The following is a 27,434-nucleotide window of genomic DNA, read 5'->3' on the forward strand; positions in this document are numbered from 1 at the left end:
ATTCTGTTCCCATCCTTATCTCCTCCTGTTTTGAATAAGACCCCCTACATTGACCTCTTATAAACTTGTAAAATTTCACTCACATGGATAGGTGTGCGTGTGCATATAAATAATAATTATGTGTACATTATATCTAGGTTTCAGTGGCAGTGGATGACCAAAAAGAGAGTGGAAGTCAGCCCAAGCACTTTGACACAACCACCTCGGAATCCTCATCTTTGTCTAGCAGCAGCCCAGAGAGTACTTTGATAAAGACAGCCTCCAGCGGAACAGCTGAGGTCATTTCTGGTACCTCAGTAGATGTGGTAGATGGAGTCTTTTCACATACTTCCACCATGCAGTCACAGCCAACCAAGGTTGGGCGTTTCCAGGTGACAACAACAGCAGACCAAGTGGGTCGTTTTTCTGTATCTAGAACTCAAGATGAGGTGACCTGTGTGGAAAATGAGGTCCCTGCAATAGTACCTCTGTCTGAGCATATTTCTTCTCCAGTCACAACTCCTAAATCACAAGTGGCAGAAAGAAGATCTTCTCTGCATCTGAATGGACCTTCTTCTGAGTTGGAAGCTGCTTTCTTGAGTGGTGCAGCTAAGGAGATGGATGATGGTGCAGGCAGTCCAGACTCTGTTCATCCACCTGGGTCAAAAATCAGTCTTCCAGTCCAAAGCCTTAGTAACTCATTCAACTCCTCCTACATGAGCAGTGATAATGAGTCAGACATAGAAGATGAAGATTTGAAGTGTGAGCTACGGCAATTACGGGAGAAGTAAGTTGGGCTTTTTTGTGAACTAGTTTATGAAAGGTCTTGGCCGGAAGGTCTTTCCCCATCTGTGTAACTAGAAGTATATGTGTATATGATTAAAAATCATGGAAATAGTAAAAAATAGAGTTCATCATCAAAAGTAAACATACAAAAGCACATTTTACAAGAAATTGTATACTATCAAAAGCAACAAATAATAACAGACCTAAAATACTTGTTGTAAGAACATGTAACACAATTTTTGTTCTTGGATTATAAATGTCATTTCCTAATTGGTACTATCGTAAAAACATGGAAAAGATTTATTAAACTGCAAAAACGTTTCTCCGTGGTGTCTGTGAAATCACACATATGGTAGTAATTTCAGAGCATGTGCAGCAGCTCGGAACCTATAGCAAGCTCTTTCCCTTTAAGGCTATGGCCCCACCCTTCGTCCCCTGAGGATACATAAGGAACAGGTGGGGAGATAGCCCCAGTTCCTTTTTTCTGCCCTTGCAAAGGCAGTGTTAGGAACAAAGCAGCTCTCTTCACAAACTATTTTGTTTCATTGGCTAAGACTAGGACTGTTTATTGATAACTCTTTTTGATAACCTTCTACAAACCTTTGACCTGGACTGGTGTGTAGTCTTGTTTCCTTGTGGCCCTGACTCTGACTTATCAGACGACTCTAAGACCAGTATGTCTACTGCAGCATTTAAGAAGTGCAGCTCCTGTGGGGGGAAGTTAGCAGTCTCAGATGGCCATGCTAAATGCCTTCTTTGTTTGGGGGAAGCTCATTCTACTAAAGACTTGTGATGTTTGTAAAGGTTTTACCCCCCAAGCCAGGAAGAACTGCCAAGCGTGGCTGAAGGCACTTCTGTATGAGAAAGACCTTCTTCCTGCTACTTCTCCTCTGAACCACCTGTGCCATTACAAACCACGCCTCACGTCCCTTCTGCAGCCTCCACGGCTTCAGAGTTGGAAGCAGCACTGTGCAAATGCCGCCATTCTAAATCCCCGCACTTGCCTTCTGGAAGCAGGAGTCGCTCCAAGGACCAACGGAGCAATCAGAAGACTCCTGAGTCTGCTGCGGCGGCAGCGGCTCCGCATCTGGAAGATGGTGGGTGTGGCCAGGACGCCATGCCGGAAGTGCGGCCATCTACTTCCACCGAAGCGGCGTGCGCGCTGAAGGGCACCGCGCAGAAGGGGAACGTGGGGGTGGCCTTGCTCCCTTCTGTGGATGTGGCCCCCTCAGCAATTATGCCGCCACAATCTATCCTGTTGACGCCCCATTTACGGGCTGAGGGACTCGGGCATCGGGCTGGCTAATTCGGTTTCGCTGTTGTAGCGCTCTCGCTGCAGCAGCCCTTGGAGACCTGTTGGGACCGACACTCTCCCTCTCCTTCCCCCATGGTACCGAGGCTGCTTTATGGAGCCAGGTCAAGCTATCCAGGAGCAGCATCCTATTCTTCAGAGTCTTTTGCCTCTTCTCAGTACCAACCCTCTTATGGGTTCCAAACCCCTTGCCGGTACTATTACCAGAAGTCGGTTTCAAGGCATGACATGGGCCACCATACCCATTGTCAGTTGCAACCCCTCCCCTCAAGAGTATGTATACCATTCTCCTGGGGGTAGAGTATATTATTTTGGACCTCCACAGGATTCGGCCCCTCAGGCCAATCCAGCTTCCAAACCAAAGAAGCCTGTGGCCTCTGCTCATGCTCCAGAGCATACCATCACGGCTCTGGCCGCTGTGTCCCCTCAAAAGTCAGACAATATGTCTACCTCATCTCATGCCACATGTGGAGGTTTCTAAGGATGACCCTGGTCCTCCTTCTAAAGAGGACACTTCATCCTTCTCTGCCTTGATGATCCGCTTTACCCAGGCTTTGGATCTCCCAACATCCATGGAGCCAGATTTTGTGCAGGATCCTCTTTTCCCATCTGACCAACAGGAGTAGTATGTGCCCCCTCCTTCAACCTTACCATCACTCCCTTACCTGGTCAAGCTCGCACGGTCCCGCAACATGCCTCCTGGGTCGGTGCCACCAGTGGACAAGCGGTATGACTCCATATACAGAGTGGACCTCAAGGAGGCACAATGGATTGCAAGACCACAGAAGCCTAATTCAGTGGTGGTGGACATTCACCAGGGCAAGAATACAAAGAAATCCCTTTCCACTCCACCAGACAAGGATGGGAAAAAGATCCATACAGGTGGTGGTTTTGTGTCACGCCTCGCACACTATGGGGCCTACATGGCTGCATATCAAGAATTTCGGTGGGCGAAGTTGTCGCCATATTTTGATATGCTCCAACTGGACCAACAAGCCCTGCCTAGGGCATATCAGCAAGAGGCCCTCCTTTTGGCAAGGGCACAAAAGGATATGGCCAAATGGACAGCAGATACTGTGGATCGATTCTTCGCAATGGCCACTGTCATACGCCGTTATGCTTTGCTGCGTACTTCCTCACTTTCAGATGCTCGGAAAGTGCTTGCTGAAGAGTTGTCATGGAAGGATGAAACATTCTTCAATCCTGATATGGACTCTAACTTGAAAATGAAGCAGGAGACCCATCAGGCAGCTCAGAAATACGGCTTCTCCACGCAGTCATTTTCTCAGCCCAAGCCTCGCTGGCAGCTACCTCCGGCCAGCCCTCGCTGTTCTTACACCAGCCAGCGGTCCTTCCCACGGTCACGTTCACCTCCTTCAAACAGGCAAACCCAGTCGGAGAAATCTCAGCAAGGCGGAAAGGGCAAGATTCAGTCTAAACTGCGGCGGCGGTTTTAGTACTGTACCCTCTGCCTCTTCACAAGATACAAGCCCTCGGCACGAGCACTCACTGGTGATGGTTTCTCCTCTTGTATCTTCACTTCCTGCCTTGCCTCCATCTGCACCTTCACAGTCAACTCCTTTTGTTTACTTTGGTGCTCGATTAGCGTCTTTTCTTCCGAAATGGCGGTCCATTACAACCGACTCTTGGGTTCTTGACATAGTCCACAGAGTTCAAATCCCCTCCCAGAGTGGGTTGTATCCGTGCCACTCTTGTATCTCAGGTGTTGCTGGATGAGGTCTCTACGTTGTTAGAAAAGGGAGCAATTTTCCCTCTATGCCCTTCTTTGTTTTCCAAAGCATGTTTTCCAGATATTTTCTTGTGTCTAAAAAACATGGCGGTCAGTGTCCCATCTTAGACCTTAGAGGCCTCAACAGATATATTTGAGCTCATCGTTTCCATATCGTCACCCTTTCCACTATCCTTCCTCTCCTTCCTCGTGGGGAGTGGTTCGCCACCATTGACCTCAAGGATGCGTATTTCCACATCACCATTGCATCCCGACACCATCCTTACCTCTGCTTTATGATAGGCGATCGCGCCTTCTGCTTCAGGGTCCTTCCTTTCGGGATCTCGACTACACCACAGGTGTTCATGAAATGTGTGGCAGTGGCAGCGGCACACCTTCGGGAATCACAGTGTACCCCTACATTGATGATTGGCTTTTGGTCGCTCATACTCGTGAGTGACTTCTAGAGAATATAAGTACGACATTGTCTCTCCTCAAGGACCTGGGATTCGTAAACCAGACGAAATTGCACCTGCAGCCCATGCAGTGTATTCGGCTCATCGGAGCAGTGCTGGATTTGACTCCAGAGCCTACCTTCTGGAAGACCTCTACCAGGCTCTTCACTCCAAGCTGCTCCACACAACCGAAGAGTGCAGGCCAGCCATGTCCAATCACTACTCGGCCATATGGCCTCCATGACATTCATCAGTCCGTTGGCATGTCTCAAGCGGAGACCACTCCAAACCTGATTTCTGCAGGTCTTCCATCCACTGCGACAAAACCCTCACAAATTCCTCACTGTCCCGAGACATGTCAGAGCATCTCTTCACTGGTGGCTCCGCCACTCCAATGTGTGCACCGGCATGGCCTTCTGACCACGTCAGCCAATGGCGCAACTCAGAACCGACACCTCCCTGCACGGCTAGGGTGCTCACTCAAAGTGACTCATCACACAGGGACGCTGATCGCCACAGGAGGCCACCAACCACATCAACTGGCTAGAGCTGTTGTCAGTGTTCAAAACCCTCAAGTCCTTCGAACCCTCTCTGATGGGCTAAGTGGTCCAGATCCTGACAGACAATACCACCGTGGCCTGGTATATCAACAAACAGGGAGGCACCTGCTCCCGCTCACTCCTTTGTCTCACCTTGGACATATGGGACTGGTGCATTCTCAGAAACATCTCCCTGACTGCTATATACTTGCCCGGAGAGGAAAACACTTAGCCGACCAGCTCAGCCGGCATCTGCCAGTAAATCACGGCTGGTCGCTACACCCCGACAAGACCTGCCTGTTTCGCAGATGGGGACATCACACCATTGACGTGTTCGCAACACCGGAGAATGCGAAATGCTACCTCTATTGCGCCAGGCTTCCCTGAGGATCTTGCCAAGGGTGTTCTCGGTGACGCCTTCTAGTATAGGTGGCACGGCCCTCTCCTCTTCATGTTTCCACCAATCCCTCTCCTGACCAGGGTAGTGGCAAAGATACACGCAGACGATGCAGACTGCATCATCGTCGCCCTGTGGTGGCCTCGCCAGCCATGGTTCGCTCTTCTCCTCTCCATGTCCGACAACCAGTTCAATCAGTTGAGCAGGAGGTCAGACCTCCTGTCGTCCCACTCAGGACAAATGCTCCATCCGGACCTTCACCAGTTGTGGCTGACTGCGTGGCGCATCAGACCCTGCAACTATCAACAGCTGTAACTGCCATTTTGGATGTGGCCCATCGAGACTACACGAAGTCTTCGTATGCCGCCAAGTAGAAACGCTTTACCACCTTCGTCCAGCAACGTGATGCGGATCCCCTGTCCGCCCCAACACCGCTGCTCTTGGACTTCCAGGCATCTCTCACGGCAGGTGGGCTGGCCTACTCCTCCATAAAATGTTATTTGGCAGCCATCTCAGCTTATCAGAAGAGAGTCAATCTTCCATCCTGCTTTCGAGATCCACTCGTCCAACTTTTCTTGCAGGGCTACAAAAACATCCGCCTTCAAGTCAGGCCTCCGCTGCCAGCATGGCAGCTGGAACTTGTCCTCTTGGCTCTGCAGCGACCACCGTTTGAGCCTCTACACTTCACTGAATTCGTTTATCTGTCATGGAAGACAGCATTCTTGGTTGTGATTACATCAGCCCGCAGGGCAGGCGAGTTGTGCGCTCTTTGAGCAGACAAACCCTACATAAGATTCCATGCGGATAAAGTTGTCTTACTCACTGACATCAGTTTTCTGCCCAAAGTGCCTACGCTTTTTCATATGTCTCAGGACATTGTTTTACCTGCTTTTTTCCCTAATCCCTCCATGGATTTAGAGCGTGTGCTCTTCATTCACTTGATGTGCGAAGAGCTCTTGCCTTCTGTTTGGATAGGACTGTGTCCATCAGGAAGTCTCCAAGACTTTTCTTGCAGTACAGGACAGACAGGGAAGACCTTCCTGTCTCCTCCCAGCAACTCTCAGCCTGGCTTAAGGCTACGATATGTCTCGCTTACCAGATGGCTGGGAAAAATCCTCCAGCCACCATTAAGGGCCACTCCACGAGGGCTACGGCATTATCAGTAGCCTACATATGTGCGAGTTCACAGACCCACGAAGGAGAAAGAATGGTTGCTTACCTGTAACTGTGTTTCTTCGAGTGGTGATCTGTAAAATCTGCACATCCCCACCCGTCCTCCCCGCTGACTGTCATGCCTCAGTGACTCTGCTTCTACAGGGCGGAGGAAGTGGGGCTATCTCCCCACCTGTTCCTTATGTATCCTCAGGGGAGGAAGGGTGGGGTCATAGCCTTAAAGGGAGAGAGCTTGCTACAGGTCCGAGCTGCTGCGTATGCGTTGGAATTTCTACCATATGTGCAGATTTCACAGATCACCACTCGAAGAAACACAGTTACAGGTAAGCAACCATTCTTTTTGCGGAATATTCTGCAGCACATTTTGCTATAATTTTTCAATGAAGAACTCACTGAGTCTCAAACAATTCAACCTAGTTTGTGCCAGCCACAAAAATGAAATTGCTCCAGCGTGAAATCTGTGAAATGCACACCTGTGGTATTTCCTGCACCAAGCAGCTGTTTCCGGATACTTAAATAAGCTCTTCATTTAATTGGCTCCAATCCCGCCCTCCCCCAATAGGATAAATCAAGGCTTTAGGGACTGGTCCTTTAGTTCCTTTTTCACCGTGAAAGCAGCAGCACAGAACTTGGCTAACTATTATTTATTTACAGTATTTATATTCCGCCCTTCTCACCCCAAAGGGGACTCAGGGCAGATCACATTATGTACATATAGAGCAAACATTCAATGCTTTTATTATTGCTTTTAACGTGTTTTTACCAGGATTGTTTGACTCTCCTTACTGAACTTTTTCTTTGATTGACCAGGACTGTTTTGTGGACTCTGGCTTTCTCGGGTCTGTATGCCTTTCCTTAAATGCTGCTAAGGAAATGCCGCATTTCCGTAAATGCCCTCTCCACTGCTCGCCTTTCCCCAACTCTGGTTGGGTGAGCAATCCTTGCCTTCCACGGGGCCTGTTGTTCAGCAACCGCTTGTGGAGTTGCAGCAACCACAACGCTCTTCCCGTTGGGTATATAGTTCAAGGAACTCTCCCTATAGCCTGGAACCACCAAAAGGCCATGCTTTTGGGCAGCATCTTTGCTTCTCAACCTTCTGCATCTACTGCAGCTCCAGTCTGGTATTATTTTGAGCCTCCCCCTTTTCAGGGCTGTCCTTTTTCTCCAGGAGAGGGACCCTTTACTTCGTGGTATGGTTACCCTTCATCATACTCGGGGTGGGGGTGGGGGCTCTCATTCTGATGGCCCTCCTTTTGATTCAGATATCAAGTCTTTTATGTCTGATGAGGAATTTTTTGACACTCACTCCTTGTCCTTTGGGGGATTTAGCCTGATTCTTCCTCTAAGTTAATGATTTGTCTCTCCCATGCCTTGAAGCTTCCTGCTGTGACTGCGCCTCAGTCAGTAGAAGATCCAATGTTTCCAGCAGAGCAGCAGCAGCCTCCCAACATCCGCTATGGTGCCAGCTTTACCATATCTTCTACAGCTGACTAAGTCACCAGATGTCACACCAGCAGCAGTATCAGCAATTACTAGATATCTTGATAATATCTCTCAAGTAGACACATCATCAGCGCCATGGATAGCTAAGCCTCCAAAGCCCAATTCTGTTGTGGTGGAGGTTCCATCTTCACAGCGGTCAAGAAGGATTCAGCCTAGCCCTTCTGATAAGGAAGGGAGGAAGGTTGACATGCTTGCAAGGAAAGTTCACTTTTCTGCAGCACTACTCATATGGCCCATTACCAGACCTTCTTGTGGTGTAAGATGGCATCCTTTTTACATTATGTTCCTGACCAGCATCACCAGTGGGCAGATGCTTTTTATCAGGAAGCACTTCTGTTAGCTCAACTGCAAAAGGATATGGCTAAGCATTCAGCTACTGCAGGCAAGCTGTTTGCCTCGGCTACGGCTATGCGCATACATGCTTGGTTGTGTTCTTCAATTTCAGAGGAAGGGAAGGCCATGGCAGAAGATCTGCCGATGGATTTCATCACTGTCTTCCATCCAGACACGGATACTCATCTTAAGAGTTCTCATGAAGTGTGTGAAGCAGCACAGAAATATGGCTTTCGACCCGTTCCTCTTCCTCCTATCGAGCATGCTGGTATATCTCACAAAACACTTTTGCAGGTCTTCCTGGCCTCGACCCTATAGGCTTCGGTTTAACCAGGCCTCTCAGCCATCTGACACTGCCAGGCATAACCCCCCTTCTAGGGGATACCAGCAGGGTAGGACACGGCAGCAGGACCTGTTCAGGTGGTGGTGTTAGCACTGGCCCTGTCCCTTCTCTAGAGTGGCCTTAATTACCCACTCTTAAGTTTCGGGTGATGGTTCAACCCACAATTGTGATGCGATCCCCTTGCACCTTCCAGATTCTACCCCCTTTGGGGGTCGCTTGGCAGGTTTCCTGCAGGCATGGCAGCAAATCACATCAGATAAATGGATGTTGGATTTAGTACATCATGGCTAAAATATAGAATTTGTCTTCTTGCTGCATATGGACATTGTTCGTGCCATACCTCCTTCACCTGTCCTTTGGCAGGCGATCCCCACCTTTCTGCAGAAGGGTGCAGTAGTGCCTCTACATTACACTGAGTTTTCTTCAACATTTTTCTCTTAATACTTTTTAGTCCCAAAGAAGGACTGAGGGCTCCGGCCCATTCTGGACCTGAGGGAATTGAATCACTATGTGGCCTATTGCAGATTTAGAATGGTAACTTTGACTACATTCTACTGTTACTGTTTAAAGGCTAGTGGTTCACCACAATTGATTTAAAAGATGCTTATTTTCATCTTGCCATTCATTCCCGTTGACATTGGCTCTTTTCCTTTATGATAGAAGGTCAGACTTTATTTCGAGTCCTGCCCTTTAGCATTTCTTTGGCCCCTAGGGTATTCACCAAAGTGATGGCAGCAGTAACAGCTTATCTACAGGAGAACGGTGTAGTTGTCTATCCCTATATAGATGACTGGTTGCTAGTCGCTCTATCGGCACAGCAGCTTCAGCATGATAATCACGTTTACTCTTTCTCTCTTACAGAATCTAGGCCTGATCGTCAATGAGGCCAAGTCACTTTTGCATCCCTGCCAAAGAATCCAGTTTATAGGAGCCACTCTGGATTCCATTCTTGCGAGAGCATATTTACCAGACAAGAGATTTTAAGTACTATTCTCTCTGGCACTTCACATCGCAAGTCAGCATTTCCTTCGAACAAAAGACATTCAGTGTCTGCTTGACCATATGGCATCCACCACAATGGTTATACCATTTGCACGTCTACGGATGTGTCAGTTGCAGATCTGGTTCCTCAGGACTTTCCACCCTTCACGTCACAGCTCCAAGTTTCTCATTCCCCTGCATGCTGTGCACCGTTTGCTTCAATGGTGGACGCTTCCCGCCAACCTTTGTGTTTGGGGTTCCCTTTCAGTCTCGGTTGCCGTCAGTAGTATTGACTACCGACGCGTCACTCCTGGGCTGGGGAGCTAATCTTAGAGACATCTCCATTCAGGGGACATGGTCAATAGCAGATGCATCCAGGCATATCAATTACCTAGAGTTCCTAGCAATTCTGAAGGCACTAAGGTCATTTGAGCTGCGTCTTACAGGGAAAGTGGTGCAAAACTTACAGACAACATGACCGCATTGTTTTGTATAAGCAAACAAGGCAACTCCCAATCTCGCACTCTCATCAAGCTCTCTATGTACATCTGGGAATCGTACATTTCCAGAGACATCTACCTCATTGCGACCCATGTTCCAGAGACCGACAATGTTTGAGCCAATCTATTGAGCCGTACCTTTCCATTCAACCACGAATGGTCCCTCCACCCACAAGAAGTAGGTGGGGCACACCAGATATAGATCTGTTCGCATCTCTCGACAGTATGAAGTGTCATCAGTTTGGGGCTCGACTCCCTCCTCACCAGCCTACCAGCTGCCTGGGAGATGCATTCCTTCTCAATTGGACAGCAACTCTAGTCTATATATTCCCACCTCTACCTCTGTTGAACAGAGTCATCTCCAGAATTTTCGCAGACCATGTGAACTACATCCTAATTGCCCCATGGTGGCTAAGGCAACCATGGTTTGCCACCCTCCGTCATCTGGCTGCTGGGAATTCCGTACAGTTGCCATGCAGACCAGACCTCCTGTCCTGTCAGAATGGACAGATCCTTCACCCAGATGTTTATCACCTCTGGTTGACAGCATAGCGCATCACATCGACAGCCTGCCTCAACCAATAAAGGATATTCTTGATTTGGCCTGTAGACCTTCTACAAAGAAGTCATACAGAAAAACCAGTTTTTCTTCTTTTGTTTCACAATGAGGGTCAGATCCTACTTTACTTCTCTTCTCCTCGGATTCCTTCTCTCCCTGTCAGATGTGAGTTTGTCTTTGTCATCCTTGAAGTGCTATTTAGCGGCTATCTTAGCTTATATACGGGCAGCAGGCCTCCCTTCTGTAATTTCGGACCATCTGGTCATCTTTTCTCCAAGGATTCAAGAACTTTCAGGCCCCAAGTAACCCCACTGGTGGCCTCATGGAGGCCTGATGTGGTGCTTGCTGCATTCACCAAACCACCATTTGAGTCTATTGCTAATAATAAAATAATAAAACTTTATTTATATACCGCCCTATCTCCCGGATGAGACTCAGGGCGGTTTACAGTCATAAAAACAACACAAACATTACTTAACAACATAATAACACATTATTAAACAAAGTAAAATAATACAATTATAACAATAAATAACACTTACATGACCAGATCAAGGGGATTGACATTGCCCACTTTTCATGGAAGACTGCCTTTTTGGTGGCAGTTACCTCAGCCCGAAGAGCAAGTGAACTGTGCACTTTACGAATGGATGAACCATATCTTAGGTTTCATAGAGACAAAGTTGTACTTAGAACAGACATTGCCTTTCTCCCTAAGGTGGCAACTCGTTTTCATATGTCACAAGACATTGTATGGCCTGCTTTTTTTTCGAGATCCATCCTCACCTCTTGAGCAGTCACTACATTTGTTGGATGTACATAGAGCCCTAGCATTTTATGTCCACAGAACTGCTTCTTTTAGGAAATCAACCAGACTTTTTCTAAAGTACCACAATGATGCAGCAGGCCTTCTGGTCTCCAGCCAGAGACTTGCAGTCTGGATTTTATCAATTATCCAGCTGGCTTACAAGTTAGCAGGACTAGACTTTACCATCTCAAGTGATAGCTAATTCCACCAGAGCAATGACTACTTCTACTGCCTTCCTTAGGGGCGTACCACTGGAAGACATTTGTCAAGCGGCAGTATGGTCTACGCTGCTCGCTTTTGTGTCTCATTACAAACTTTTTTTGTCATATATATATTTATTAAAGTATAAAATAATTTAATACAACGAAAGAGTGAGAACATTTTAGGTATAGAAAGTGCAGAAATGAAAGTCAAGATAGTAAAAAAGTTTAAAAACCTAAAAAAAAAGGACTTCCATCTTTGCCTTTGCGTTTCCCATTCTCTAATCATAAAAAAGAGGGTGATCAATATAATAAAAAGCCATTATAGATCAGCCTCTGTCACTGTCATAATAAAGGCAATCATTCAAAAGTAAAAAAAAAAAATGATTGCCTTTCTGTTGGCTGTGTCACAGATTCTTTGCTTCCAATAAACAGTAACTTGAAAATTAGAAGCCCAGAAGAAATTAATCTTCTGCTCATTCAGATTGGACCTTCATTTACTTTTCCTTTCATATTCTTCTACTTTACTCCAGTCTGTATATTTTATCGGGATCCCTGTATTTTTCTTTAGTAAGAAAGTTAGTTTATCCATGTCTTTTATTTCTCTCACTTTCTGTAGCCATTCATCCATGCTTGGTAGTTCTTTTTGCTTCCATCTTTTGGCGAAACAAATTCTGGCGGCAGTCGTTAAATAGGTAAATATTTTGTCATCATTAGCCCCTAAGTGGATATCCTGGTCGGTTATCCCCAGTAGATAGTACTCCGTTTTTCTGTCTCATTGCAAACTTGATCTCCTTGCTAAGAGAGATGCAGTGGTTAGTAGAGTGGTTTTATTTTCCGCATTGGCATGACTCCCTCTACCTTTTGGAAAGCTTGCCAATCTACCACAGGTGTGCATTTCACAGACGCCACGCTGGAGAAGGAAAGGTTGCTTACCTGTAATCGTCTTTCTTTGAATGGCTGTCTGTGAAATTCACACGACTCGCCCATCCTCCCTGCGTTGTCATTCCTTGTCCAGAGGTGCTGCTTTCAGCTGTGGAACTAAAAGGCCAGCCCCTGAGGTCTTGATTTATCCTGTTGGAGGAGGGCAGGGCTGGAGTCCACTAATTGAAGCACTTGTTAAAGTAGCCTTAAAGAAAAGCGGTTACATGTAAGCAACCTTTCCTTCTGGAGTATAACAACTACTTTCAAACCAGGAACAGATTTTTTTTCAAAGTTTTGTTACATAATGTAATTAAAGACAACTTTGTAAAACAGCTGGGGATACTAAAACATATTAATTGCTGTATATCCACAGATCAGTTCCAATTTATAGTAATCCTATCACACGGTTTTCTTTGCAATTTATTCTGAGGAAGTTTCCCAATCAGTTCACAAAAATATACAGCACTTTTTGTTACCTTTTTCTACCAGGGTTTTATAACTTGCTATACAAAAACTTGCAGCAAGTTATAAAACTTAAGATAGAAAAAGGTCATCTAAGAGATGCAGTGTACATATTTCTTATACCCTTGTTACAACTGGGATCCTGAGGAATCTCACCAAGGGCTTCCCTGGTAATTTTTCTTAGCAAGACAAGAACATGCTGTTTGTGACGATACGAAAAGGTGGGAAAGTTAAGTAGACTTTCAGTTGGGGAAGATGAGGATGTGGAATAGAGTGAAATTGCCTGCTAGTCTCCTGGTAGTTTGTAGTGTTCTAGAGGGGAATTTATATGAATAGGAACACTTTGTGTGATGGGTGAATGCAACTGTCCTCTGTATGTTTCAGAACACAAATGTGAAAGGTATGTTTGCCCACATTATAAAACTCTGTCTTCTCTTCACCCACTCAGATTATATTACAGAATTGTCTACTTGAGTTTGGAGCTCCAAATAGGATTAGTTCTTGTCCCCATGTAAGCCGCCCCGAGTCTCTCAGGGGAGATGGTGGCAGGGTATAAAAATAAAGTTGTTGTTGTTGTTGTTGTTATTCTGTTTGTGAATGGGAATACATTTTACTCTTGTGTGGCAAAACCCATTTGTATACCCTAGTGCCCAATTAAACAGTTTCTGATTAATATTCACTGCTTTTGCCAAATCAAATTTGGAGTAACTTGGTATTATGATAAGAAGCAACACATGCCATTTTTTCTATTCTCTAGACACCTTAAGGAGATCCAAGAGCTTCAGAGTCGGCAAAAGCTGGAGATAGAATTGCTCTACACAAAACTGGGCAAGATACCTCCAGCTGTCATCATACCTCCTGCTGCTCCTCTCTCAGGCAGGCGAAGAAGACCTACGAAAGGAAGAAGCAGCAGATCTAGCCGCAGCAGCTCCCAGGGTAATAAGAGCCCCCAGATTTTGGGTAAGGCAACATGGAGATTGTGATAGACATGTCCCTGGTTTAGTAGTCTGTCAAGGTTTTTGTTTTGGCAGGCTGTTTAGTCTGGACTTGCTATAGTGATTTATTTATTTTTAAACAGTTTCTGAAAGTACTTGTTTTCTTCCATATGTTACTATTGAAGTATTTTTTATTCTACTTCCTCCAGAAGTTCTAAAGTGTACACTAAAAATACACAGTCCTATTGTTGGACTTCTGTTCTAATCAGCCTTGGCCAGTGTAGCCCATGGTGTGGGATAATGAGAGTTGCAGTCCAAGCAGCGGCTTCCATCCTTGGTGATCATCCCTATTTATTCTGTGATGCAGGTTAATCTGAAATGCATTGTTTGTCCAGTGAACCTGAAGGTTGAGTGAAGAGATAAACCCAGGTCAACTAAGTCCAAATCTGACATTTGTTATTCACTTTCTATGCCTTCAAACTTCCTGTAACACCAAAGCTACATTTCTTTTTTTTATTATACCAAAGCTACATTTCTATGTGGTTCAACAACGTTCTCCACATTTTTGATTGCAGTTTTAAAAACCTACAATGATAGGTTGCACACAGTAAAGAAAAAAGAAAGAAAAAGGCTTACTACAGTGTATTTCTGTAGGGCATTTACAGTTGAGATATGCATTTGTTGTGTTTGTTGTTAGCTATCTTGTGGGAGAATATTGATGGGATATAAATATGTAAAGAAATAAAGTAATTCTCTCTTAACCTGGCAGAGTAGAATAGCAGGTACACACAGGAAACCTATAGCCTTCTTTGTATGTTTTCTTTTTTTGCCATGCACATATTTATCAGTTGCTTATCTCCCTCATAATGTTGATCCCACTGAAAGGTTCCTGCATAGCTAGTGCTTTGGCACCGTTTAGTCTCCTCTGGGATGAGGTAACTGGGTGTCCATCATATTGCCATTCTAATTATTTGCTCTCCTAAACCTCCCCCTGCCCCACGTTACAGGAAATTTGTCTGCTCAGAGCGCACCTTCAGTCTTGCCCCAACAACAGACCCTCCATCCTCCTGGCAGTGTCCCAGAGACAGGACAGAACCATCTGTTACAGCCCCTGAAACCTTCTCCTTCTAGTGAGAACCTCTACTCTGCCTTTACTAGTGATGGTGCCATTTCCATACCAAGCCTTTCTGCGCCAGGCCAAGGTAAATATTGTGGATGATAGAGACAGACTTCATTGAGAGTTGAGGTGTGAGATTCACTGCCTTCCTACGTTTTAAACTTCTTCTTCATATGATGAACCTGGACAGGCCTGGAACATTCCAGAAAGTAAAATTAGGGATATTACAGTGAATGTTCCAGTGTCCTCCATATTCTGCCATATGGAGATGATGGAAGGGAATGCTTTAAGCATCTGTTGCAAGACTACACTTATCCTAGAGATATTGTGGACTTACCCATGTTAAAAGCTTATGGCCTCTTGATTCTTATTTATGTTAGAAACCTTTTTTTATATAAACATTGGACCTTTAGAAGTGATGGCTTTCTAATTTTTCCCCTCACTTATAATGTATGTAGTATTTATCTTTGGATTCAGACATGGCTAAGAGTTGCAGTGTGTAAATTTAGGGGGAAAGCTGACTAAAAACAAATAGAATATGAAAACATATATCACTGCTCCTTAGGCAGAATGGAGTTTCTAGTTGTTTCTCTTTGGATCATATGAGCCCTACTAATCTGAACCATTCATATCTATAAATAGTACCATGTACTATGTCAATGTGTGCGTCTCTTATTACTTACATTGCTTGTAGCATGCAGCCCTCTTTCTTCTGGGCTAACTATTAGAAGACAGCTGTATGAGACATGATAGTTGTGCAGGTGGGAGCAAAGCACCTTATGTTTTGCATATGCTCCACTGATTGAAGCTCTTTTTCTTGTGTCTTGCTAGTGCATTTCACCACTCCTATCTAGAGTTTTCTAACATCTTGTAGTTGTGTTCTGTCTCTTTTCTTCTCCTTGTTTTTCCCCCTTTTTGTTTTACCACAGGCTGTGTGAAGTTTAACTGTGCATCTGAGCGGGTGACATTCAAGCCTGGTGGCAGGAGGACCCGATTTCTGAGTACGCCCTGCTTGGCTCTTTGTGTGTAACACCTTTACTCCTTCCTCGTCTTTTTGTTTTCTGCTACTTGGATCTGTTGTCACATGCCGTCCATTCACATCTGCCTTCTTGTATCTCTCCAACTCCAGGGCTTGGCTGAGTTGTTCTTAAATATTATCATGCAGAAAGCATCCTACTCAAATTGTTATTTGGTTGCTCAGCCAAAAGGCTGTGGTGGTGACTGTGCTCTTCATATTTTAAATAGAGCTTCAGGTATCAAGAGGTCCTTTTTATGACTCTTGCCTTAGGTGTATAGGCTTCCCTGTAGGGAATAGAAATAGATGCTGTGAAGGCCATGTCCACAGATACGGACCCCTTCCTGATAGTTCACTTAGAAGCTGTGCTGCAAACCACGTGGTTAAATCACACAGCTCTGAGAGGCAGGGCATATCCTTCTGGGCTGATCATTGTTGAGTTCAATTGTGTATGTGGTATGATATTTTCACTACTTCACATGAACACAACAGCAGTTTAGTGAGGTTGAGGAATTTGTGTGCTGTGAGAGTCGTTGTTATGCCAGAAATATGACACCTCATTTTCCATAGGTGTACTTTAAATCAGGATGGCAATCAGCCCAGAAAGTGATATGGCTAGTGCCTTTTTGGACTTTGTGCATTCTACCATATTTGTTAATCTTAAAGCAGAAAATTGGTAGCTTTGCTTGTGTGTTCCCCCACATTTCATTTACCAGTCCTCCCTCAATGACTAAAACAGAAACCTGAGGAGGAGTTATTTATGTTAACTCCTGAGTTGCATAAATATATTCAGGAACAGATGTTCCATGTTGTAGTGTTTGTCATAGGAGTGATTTATGAGACCATGAATTAGAAGATAGTATTGATGGTGTGGTTCTTTCCCGCTTCTGTGATTAGGAAGGGAGATTCAATAATAATTGGGACTAAGATTTTTTTTCAGTATAAATTCTTTTCATGCAGCATCTCATGTGCTGCTTGGCACACCATTCTTGCAGCGTATAACACAGGTTTTGCTTTCTAGAGCCATATTTCATGCTTCTGGGCTAAAGAGTTTCAAGAACTGTCACACATTTAAGTAAACATTCAAACCAAATACACAAATTAAAATAATTGGGGTTCTACCAACAAGTGATTCTAAAATCACTTGTTGATAGGATCAGTGTACAAACTCCATCTCGAATTAGACAGAAAGATGATGTGAGGAAATGAAGGGGGTTATATTTATGTGACAGATTTCAAGTATTCCCCTGCAGTAAGTACAATTGTTTTTCCTGGAGGTGATTCCAGATTTTATTCCTCCTCTCATACTTGCAATATAAGCAAGGTCCCATATGTCCTGTGGATGAAGGCATGTGTTCATATATACTGAGCAGCAGCTCTGCCAGGCTAGGAATATTCTGTGTTTGCAGCCTGTAAAGCATGGTTTCTGAGAGACTGCTGCATGCTAGCTGCAGTGGGAATCATGAGATGATCACATTTCATTTCAGGGAATTGTTTTCTTTAAAAAAATTAGCTGAATTTTACACCACTTTGTTTTCAGTGGATTTATTTTTTAGTTGCTTGACATAACTATAATAATACAGTATACATTTACTGCTTTATTGATTTAATGCAGTCATTCCTAAAGTGGGCGCTACCGCCCCCTGGTGGACGCTGCAGCGATCCAGGGGGGCGGTGATGGCACCTATTAGGCCAGGGGAGGGGCAGGGCCTCTTCCCAAGTGCCGGAGACAGGGCTGAGCACCTGAGGCACCTGTTAGGACACAGGGGGCAGAGATAGAGGAGTGGGCATGGGTTCTTCCCAAGAGCCCGAGACAGGGCTGAGAATCTATACCTCTCCTGAGGCGTTTGTTGGGACACAGAGGGCGGAGCTAGGGAAGGGGGTGGGGCCTCCTTCCAAGAGCCCGAGACAGGGATGAGGCTCTTTACCTCTCCTGAGAGGCCTTTTAGGACTAAAGGGTGGGGCTAGGGGTGGGAGTGGGGCCTCTTCCCAAGAGCCCGAGACAGGGCTTAGCCTCTGTATACCTCCCCTGGGGTGCTTGTTAGAACATGGGGGAGGGGTATAGAGGTTCAGCCCCAACAGGCACTTGGGAAGAGGCCCCGCCCCCTCCTCTAGCCCAGCCCCCTGTGTCCTGGCAGGTGCCGCAGGACAGAGATAGAAGCTCAGCCCTGCCTCAGAGCTCGTAACTCCGCCCATCCCAGTCCTGGCCGCCCATTTGTGGCCCCACTCACCTCCCCTCCCCCTTCCAGCCCTGCATCTTGGACTAGGGGAGAGGCTCAGCCCCACCCTCTTGAGCAGGAGCCATGCCCATCCTTCTAAGCCACACCCCCTTTCCAGAGGGCGCTAATATTTTTTCTGGAAAGGGGGCGATAGGCCAAATAAGTTTGGGAACCACTGATTTAATGTATTGAACATACTATGACTATCAATCTATATAGATCTGCAAACCAAAGAAAAAAGAATCATTATCTGAAGACTGTGTTTGCAATTCCTCCCCAGATTAGGCTTGTTAATAGTAATGTAGTTCAAGGTTCAGGCAGAAAATTATGAAGGCAATAGTGAAACAGCCAGGGCTAAGAAAATGCTAAATCGCTGTTAGAAAATAGCAGATTATAATAAAGCAAGAGAGAACAAGTAAGCCTTAATTTAGATCTTGAAAGATTTTCAGTGGGTGGCATGGATGTAACTAATTCACACTGTGCATCTGTTCTAGTTTTTAAAATTGACTCTTCGTGTCATTATGAGAAGTTACCTTTATGGACTAAGCATCATGAGGAAGAAGACATAGAGTGGTATTTGGGAGCCTCATAGTACTTGCAAATGCAGTGGGATGAACCTCACAATCTTATTGTGTAAAGTTAGATCTTTTGAAAGTGACAGGACTTGTTAGTCAAACTAACACAAGTCCCATCTATTTCAGTGGTCTCTCTAAGTGTTGGATTTAGGCTAGTGTCATCTACCTTTGCCTATCCATTTCTTGTAGCTGTCTTGTGAATGTAGGTAATGCTAATAAAAGCATGGCTTGGCTTGATACTCAATTTGTGTACAGTTTTTTTTAAAAAAAATTATCTCAGTCTTTGACCTAACTTCCCATCATCAATTTTGAAATGAAGAAGAGGAAAGGTCCCTGTTAGAAGTTAAAAAGCTGGACAAAGAACTAGATGATTTGTCTGTGTAGTTGGAGAAAAAGTGGACGAGATTCAGTAGGTTTGTACCTGTCTCTGGTACAATAATGTAATATTTTAATATAAACTGAATTTATTTCATGACACCAAAATAGCTTTTTAGGGTTTGTTTTGAGGGTCTTCTGTGCCATTCCTTTTGAATGTAAAAACAGTTATCAGATCAGTAGGAGAAAAATTAAGTATTTAGTCCAGTTTACAGGTTTGCTTTGACTTTTAGTCCCAGTTTTCAGATTTCAAAATTTGAGGTGTTTGAGAGACCTAACCCAAACTGATTCATTTACCTATTTGTTATTTGTTAAATAACAAAGCCACAATTCTAATCTGGACATTTTTAGAAGATACCATATAGAAGCTGTAGGAATTGTGCAACTAAATGTGATTAACACACTTCCACTAGTTAAAAGCCACTTTTGTGCGTATTTTGCATAGTGTAAGATCTCTTCAAAGAGTTGAGCAGTGTCACCAAGCGACAGTGTGTTGTTGTATTCTCCTCTCTTTTTCTCACCAGGCCTTTTGTGCTCTTTGCTTGACACTAAATGTTTCTCACTGTTTAACAAATTGCTTTCTCTTTGTGCTTCAGGGAAGATGGTGAAAAAAGTCTGCCCTTGCAACCAGCTCTGTAGTAATTATTGCATTTTGGTTATTTCTGAACTCTGACTGACAAGTTGCAATGTTTGAGTTTTCCTCTAATCCCTGAAGTTTAACCTCCCCGAATCTCTCTTGAGCACAGCATCTTTCTTGTGTGTTTTTCTGGACTAATCTGGCAAGAGGTTTGGCCACCTCATGACTACTGTGCCTCACTGGAAGGGCTTACTTTAATCTTCATCCACACTATGTACTCCTTGCCTATGAACAGTGATGCTGAAGGGTGTATAAATTAGCATCAGTAATTGCAGCCTCTTTGGAAGGCAAAAATATATTTTCTTGCTTTGTTTGCACTGACCATGTTGAAAGGGGCATAACTGAAGCACTGGTCCAGTTGCAGAGAACCTTCATATCTTACAAGCAGAGCAAATGCTCCAGTGCCCTCACAGTGTGCCAGCAGTGTGAGGGGGGGGGGGGTCATTTATGTGGAGACAAGAACAAATGGAGTGAAATGAATTTACATGTGAAAGGGATAGAATGCTCAGGAAATTCGATGCAATTATATGGTCTGCAGGCTGAGGGAGGTGCCTCTGCTTTTATTCACTTATGAATAGCCAAAATAAGATTCTGTAATATTTGCTGTGACTGAGCAAGATTGGAGGGAGGTTATTTTCCATTGTCACTGATATAAGTGCTTGTCAGTCTCTTCTTGATGGCTGGTTCAATATCTTGAATGTCTGAGATTTGGCTTCTTACAATACCAAAGGTAGAAGCTTTTCTGTATGCTCATATTTTATATCACAGTCCTTCTTAGCTTAATAGCATGAAAAGATCATGAGAAAATATGGTGTATTACAAACACCCAGCAAAACAAAGTTGAATGTTGCATTGTGAGATCCTAGCTCACATTTAAGAATTAATTCCCTTCCATGTTTTGAGTTAGCCTATAGTAACAAGTCGTGTTTTAAATGCTCACTGTCTGGGCACTATATTGAGGAGCAGTCATGTAGATTCTGGCCATCAGGAAAGGACTGAAGGGTATGTGCTGGATTCCTGCATGAGACTGTTGAAAGCAGAATATACTGATCACACCTGTTGGTACCTTGTTCAAGCTATTTTTTCTTTCCCTCACTATTGCCTGTTATTTGTACTGGTTATTCCTCTGGCTGCTCCTTTATCAGTAGGCACATGTCTGTGTTCTAGTTCCTCTTGTGCCACATGAGTAAATCCTTTTGCATTGAAAAGAGAACTTCCTTTGCACATGATGTGTAATCATAGTATTACTACTGTTTCGGTCTGCATTTCTCCCCTTCACCTGGACAGGATCACTCTTCCTCCTTCACCTCCCCTGCATGTAGATATGCATCACCTCCCTCTTTTCAGTTCAGTTTTGAGCAGAAGGCTGCCTTTTTCAACACCTTAGCTAGCATTATCTGCTTGTAAGTCTTTTCACAGTGCAATCTCACCTTGCTCAGTTGCTGGAACTAAGAAGGATGTTTTGTATTCATGCCTAATTTGGCTTGGATTTAGGGAGGCCATTTCTTCCCTCAGAAGCAGGATCCAAAGTTCAGTTGCAAGTACCAGTGACTTTGCTTATATAATTACAAGTTCCTAAGTGATAGGGAGGGATTTCTAGAACTTACAACTTTAGTATTGTGCAAGGAGTAATTATTGACACCTTCCTGTAACTCTTCTGTAAGATTTGACACTGTTATGCTGTCTGTTCTCTGTCTTGGGGAACTAATTAGGTGAAGTTAATGTGTTGTTTAACTGAATACCTTAAATTGCTCTTGTTATGGATACACATACTCTTTCTCCCCTTGTACTGAAAGGGGTAGTTTTTCACTGGATTCAGGTTTATTCTTCTCCAATACAGTATTTGAATTGTACTTCAGACATTTCCCTGGCTAGGATTTCTGTATAGCCAATTGACTTTACTTCATTTTCTGTAAATGTGGGTTAAAGTTATTATGGTGCTTAAGATTAGTTTTGTGGCACGTATCGGTTCTCAGCACTTTTAAACCCTTGCTGCTTCATGAGTAATCAGTGATGGAAAAGCAAATTTTCTTTTTCACATCATTCCATTATTGATTTGCCACTGAATAGTTATCAGATCAGAATATTGATTATGTTGTGCATTCTTTTATTCCACCAAGCTCTATACGTGTACTATACTGGGAATGGAATCATTTCTCAAACATTAGGAACCAGATGTGCAGGTTTCCCTGAAAGCTGCTACCTGAGTTTGATGCAATAAGGATTGGTTGCCAGTCATCTTTGGCTTTCCTGTGTTTGGGTATTAGGCTGGCAGGTTCTTGCTGCAGCCTCCCAGATGGTTGCTGCTAGTAGTATGAATGCCCATTTCCAATAATGAGTTCATCCACTTTATATATTCCATCTACAGAACAGAGCTGCAATCCGTACTGCTACTGTATGTAATTTTAGTGAGTCGGCAGGGTCGGTAGTGGTGTTAATTCAGTATAGTAGACACATGTTGACAATATAGAGGAAATTATTGTGTTCTAGTCATTAATGCCAAAATCGAATTCACCCTCTAGTAGAAAAGGGCAAATTTGTGGACTACCCACTGATCTAGAAAAAAATAACATGCAGTTATGTAATTAACCTAATAGCAGAGAAATTGCTAGCTGAGCCCTAGAACCCTTCCTCTTCATTATGTCCTAGTGCTGAATTGTAGAACTCATGTGCATGGCTCTTAAAACTCTTGCTCTTTCCTGTTTTCCATTGTAGCTATAGCTTTGGTGGGTCTTATGAAATTATAACCCATCAAGTTAAATAGCAGTCATTCCTTTTCTTTTTTAGGGACCAGCAGTACAAATACCGTTGGGGGTACAGTGAACAGCCAGGCGCCTCAATCTCAGCCTCCTGCCTCTAGCCGGAAAGGGACCTTTACTGATGACCTGCACAAATTGGTGGATAACTGGGCCCGTGATGCTATGAACCTTTCTGGCAAGAAAGCAGGCAAGGGGCATGGCAACTATGAGGTAGGTTTTTGGTTTGGGTGAATGCTTTGATAGCATTAATTGACTTTCAGTGAAGCAATGTAATGTTAATGTGAGTAATCTGCCAAGGTTGTGAGGGAGAATGTTAACTAGATAATACTGTTGAATATGTAGGAATATTTCTCAAATAATTTACTCTTGGGTTGGGTTTCTGTTTTAGGGCCCAGGAATGGCAAGGAAGTTTTCTGCACCAAGCCAGCTCTGCATCTCGATGACATCTTCCCTTGGTGCTACACCCATCTCTGCAGCATCTGCTACCTCTTTAGGTCACTTCACAAAGGCTATGTGCCCCCCTCAGCCGTACGGTTACCCAACAGTGCCCTTTGTACCTCCCTGGAGTGGGACAGGTGGTCCAGCACAGCCACCTTTAGGCCAATTCCAGCCTGTAGCAGCTGCCTCTTTGCAAAGCTTCAACATCAGCAATTTGCAGAAATCGATCAGTAACCCCCCCGGCTCTAATCTGCGGACCACTTAATGAGACCCAGACACACTTCTGGGTAGACCTTTGGGTGGGTGGGGGGGGAGAGATGGGGCCTTGAATCAACTACTGGTCTGCAATGAAGAGACTCCTGGTGCCCAGAGGGGATGAATTTCTCCCTCTTAATGGTTGCTCTATGCTCTCAGCAAGGAAAAGCCCTCTTCTGAAGATGGGGAGAAGGGTGTTCAGGATCTTCCATGATTGGACGTGCTTCCTTTCATTCTTTTGTGTGGCAGAATGTGTAGAGATGGAAATTACCATGCAAGCCAATGGCTTCGTGCTGTAAAATTAATTTGGCTTCAGAGGCCAAATACCCACGGGTTGAGATGGGAGAATTATTGTTCATTCCAGCATGAATCTTTAGTTTGATGTTCTTTTTTAAAAACTCTGAGAAATTGAACCATTTTGTCTGCCCTTTCCTTCAAGCCATCACGTCAAAGATCCTAAGTTGACAGGGCACAGGTCATGCTTTGAGATAGGTCATTATTGCTTTAAGTAAAAGATATTAACAGCTTTGACTGCAGCATTAGAGCAATTTAAATTGTTTAGAAGATAAATTTTTAAAAGTTCCCTGCGGACATGTACTTACCATCAGTTTTGATGTGGAAACACTGTGATATATAAATGTTGTTGGACAACAGTAGTTAAAAAAATGAGTGGATTATAGAGGGTTAAACAATTAAAAAGGAAAAAAATGGGGGGAAAGCTAGCTATATCCTGATACGTATTGGAGACACTTTAACTTTTTTCCTTTTTTATTTTCATTGTATTAGATAAATGTGAATGTATAATTGTATAAATTAATGTACTTGAATACTTGTCTGTTCTCCCAGTATGCTTGCTGGATATTTTAGTGCCTTGGACTTTTATTGCTTCTGCAGTTAGCATCACCTTCCCAGCAGACTTTAGACAGGCAGAGGGAAAGGCAGAGGAAAGGAAAGTTATTTGAACATAGTCACTGGAATACCAAAGGCGTAACACATTTATTACTGTAATAGTGTCTAGAGTAGGAGTTGGAGGGGGAGCTACTGCAGTTGTATGTTGAAAAAAGCAAAGTTATGGATTCTTGGGGGGAACCAGTGCTATTGACACAGCAACAAGGATGGATTAATGTGAAGGTGTCGAAATGAGTAAATACAATGAGCAGAGTAAGAGCTGGGCTGTGTAGGAACAGAGGAAATGTGGTGGAAGAGAAATCTTTGGAAGGGTAGCTCCAATGGGTGGACTGACTTTAAAGTGATAAAGGTTTTTGGTAAGGGCAGTTTGTTGAGGGCTTAGAGCTATCACTCTAGTGAGGGACCGTGTCTGCTGGGATCTCCCCCCCCCCCCCCCCCCGATTTAATCCAGAAAGGCCAGGAGCAAATCCTCCTGGCACAGCATCAGTTGCCAAGGATGGATACACTTGAAACAGCCACTATCAAAAAACAACTTGTTTTTGTTCTATGTGTAAAGAACTTAAAACTGGTACCATGACTGTAACTAACTGTGTTGCCTTCTGGTAGGTGTACTATATCTCCTACTTTCCGCTCGCCTTCCTCTTTCTACCTTAAAATACTAATTCCTTGTTCAAATGAAATACTGCAACCAACTAGTATTATCTGTATTGCTGCAGCAGGCTGTGAAGGGTCAAAGTACTTCTGCTTTGTATTTGGGAACAGCTCTACTGCTGATCTAGAGACTTGTATACTAAGGAGAGGTGTCTCCCCCCCCCCCCCTTGCCCGCCCTTGAAGTTAGCAGGGAGTTTGTTCTTTCTGTACTTGGTTTCACTGTTCCCTCAAACATATGCACAGGTCTTTCTTTCCATCCATTCACCTCAAGTTGAAGCTTACAGTGGCTTTATTAGGAAGATAGATTGGACATGGTGGCTGAAAAACTGAGGTGCTGGGTTTCAACAAGTTATCAGACTTAAAGAAAAGGGAAAAAGTGTGCACAGTTAGGATGGGCAAATATGAGCCTAAGGCTTCCTGCAGGGGGAAAAATCTGAAAAGTTGTGCTTTCTGGTCTGCGGCTAAGGATTCTAAAGGCAGCAACAGGAGTTGAGGCTGATGTGCAGGAAGTACAAAAGAGCAGAGATGAAAGAGATGCCACTTTGTGATAGAGGAACTAGTCAACTGAGTGTTGCACAAGGGTGGTATTTTGGTTTAATATGTTTGAGGTCAGAATTTCACTGAAAAGTGCTGGTTTTATTTAACGTTGATTTCCCTCCTGTGGATGAAATAACTGAAGTCTAGAAGAATGAACTAATGCTACTGAACTGTTAAATTATTTTGTGTTAATATTACAGTTTTGAGTATCTTTTTCCACAAGATCTGTTTCTGAATTACAGATGTTTTCTTTACATTATTTAACAATGTACACTGTAAAAACAAATAAATGAAATGAATTCAAAACTTGGGCTTCCCTGGCCGTAGTTAATGGTATGTTTTGCACTAAATCCAGGCATAGCGCTTCCTGTATGATTGCGCTTTGTGCTGCCGTTTGTTACCTTCTTTGTAGATATTTAATGAAATCATTCAAATAAACCAAACCTGCTTTTGTTGAGCTGTGGTTTCTCATTTTCAGTTGGCTTTTCTTCCTTCTGTACCCCAAAGCTTTACTAGCAAGAAGTGGCTGCCACTAACAGTGGCTACAGAAGAAAGTCATTTGAGCTCACTAGAGACTGCAGGTGCCTCCAATTAACCATCAACAAACAATATTGTTGGAGAATTTAGGCACACCTTTGATTTTTGAGACTTCAGCAGGATCTGAACCTCAAATAACAGATAGATAATGGCTGGAAAATTGCTATTAGAAATGGCAATGGTCAGAGAATTGGGAAAATTGAATTCTAAATACTAGATCCTGTATTTGCCCCCTATACTTTGGAATTATACAGTCTTCCTGTGTCTTATTGGAAGGTCCAAATAGATTGATCATAATTCTAAAGGTCAGTGCACATAGCAGAAAAAAGCCAAGAACTGAACTGAACCATGACAGTCCAACTGTGGAAGTCTTTTCAATTCAAGATGATGCGCAAAAAGAGGGATTTTGTTTAAATAAAATCCTCCTTCATGCTGGCCATGTCCTATTTTGTTCTAGGAAGGTGAATCAATCATGTTCCGTCTAAAACGTCATGGAGGCCAACTCTGGATTGAAGCTCTAACTGGAATGCAAGCTTTAATGTTGCATCCTATCCTATCTGATTTGTCGTCAATCCACTCCTTTGAGCTACACTCCTTTGAGCTTCACTGCTTTAATGTTCCATAGTACCAGTTGATTTGCCACTTCCTGTTTATTTATTTTTTATCATGTAATAATTATTTGTGTTGGGAAGTTATTTGTCTCTTCACACATAGGGTGGCAACTAGAACACTATCAAATAGATGTAGTTGCTTTAGACAATCCTTCCCAAGCATTATCCTTTCTGCTCCTTGTCTTGTTCTGATGCTGCTCTCTGACAGCATTTCTAGTTTTTACTAGTGTATTTTAGAATGAGATATTGCTTGTACTGTGTTTATTTAGTATAGAATACAATACAACAAAATCAGGAGTAAACTGTTCCTTTTCATAGAATCATAGAATAGTAGTTGGAAGAGACCTCATGGGCCATCTAGTCCAACCCCCTGCCAAGAAGCAGGAAATCGCATTCAAAGCACCCCCGACAGATGGCCATCCAGCCTCTGTTTAAAAGCCTCCAAAGAAGGAGCCTCCACCACAGGCTGGGGGAGAGAGTTCCACTGCCAAACAGCCCTCACAGTGAGGAAGTTCTTCCTGATGTTCAGGTGGAATCTCCTTTCCTGTAGTTTGAAGCCATTGTTCCGTGTCCTAGTCTGCAGGGCAGCAGAAAACAAGCTTGCTCCCTCCTCCCTATGGCTTCCCCTCACGTATTTGTACATGGCTATCATGTCTCCTCTCAGCCTTCTCTTCTGCAGGCTAAACATGCCCAGTTCTTTAAGCCTCTCCTCATAGGCCTTGTTCTCCAGACCTTTGATCATTTTAGTTGCCCTCCTCTGGACGCTCTCCAGCTTGTCAACATCTCCCTTCAACTGTGGTGCCCAAAATTGGACACAGTATTCCAGGTGTGGTCTGACCAAGGCAGAGTAGAGGGGGAGCAGGACTTCCCTGGATCTAGA

General features: G+C 44.0%; 1 protein-coding gene and 1 long non-coding RNA gene across 2 annotated transcripts in view; one reads left to right on the top strand and one right to left on the bottom strand.

Annotated features, from left to right (window-relative positions):
• The window catches only part of wnk1 (WNK lysine deficient protein kinase 1), a 131,766-nt gene extending 105,903 nt beyond the window's left edge, over window positions 1-25,863 (top strand). Inside the window, 7 exon segments of the mRNA XM_062981130.1 lie at window positions 138-766; window positions 13,741-13,943; window positions 14,926-15,120; window positions 15,965-16,057; window positions 19,816-19,857; window positions 22,644-22,825; window positions 23,004-25,863. Coding sequence (XP_062837200.1) covers window positions 138-766; window positions 13,741-13,943; window positions 14,926-15,120; window positions 15,965-16,057; window positions 19,816-19,857; window positions 22,644-22,825; window positions 23,004-23,318 — 1,659 coding nt within the window. The 3' untranslated portion in view covers window positions 23,319-25,863.
• LOC134299169 (uncharacterized) lies at window positions 626-6,675 on the bottom strand. Its single transcript, XR_010006322.1, has 2 exons — window positions 6,417-6,675; window positions 626-836 (listed from the first exon to the last, which is right to left on the bottom strand). It is a non-coding gene; the product is annotated as an uncharacterized LOC134299169 (long non-coding RNA).
• Window positions 25,864-27,434: the final 1,571 nt, after the last annotated feature.

This window comes from Anolis carolinensis, chromosome 5 (genome assembly GCF_035594765.1).
Source record: "Anolis carolinensis isolate JA03-04 chromosome 5, rAnoCar3.1.pri, whole genome shotgun sequence".
Classification (NCBI taxonomy): domain Eukaryota; kingdom Metazoa; phylum Chordata; class Lepidosauria; order Squamata; family Dactyloidae; genus Anolis; species Anolis carolinensis.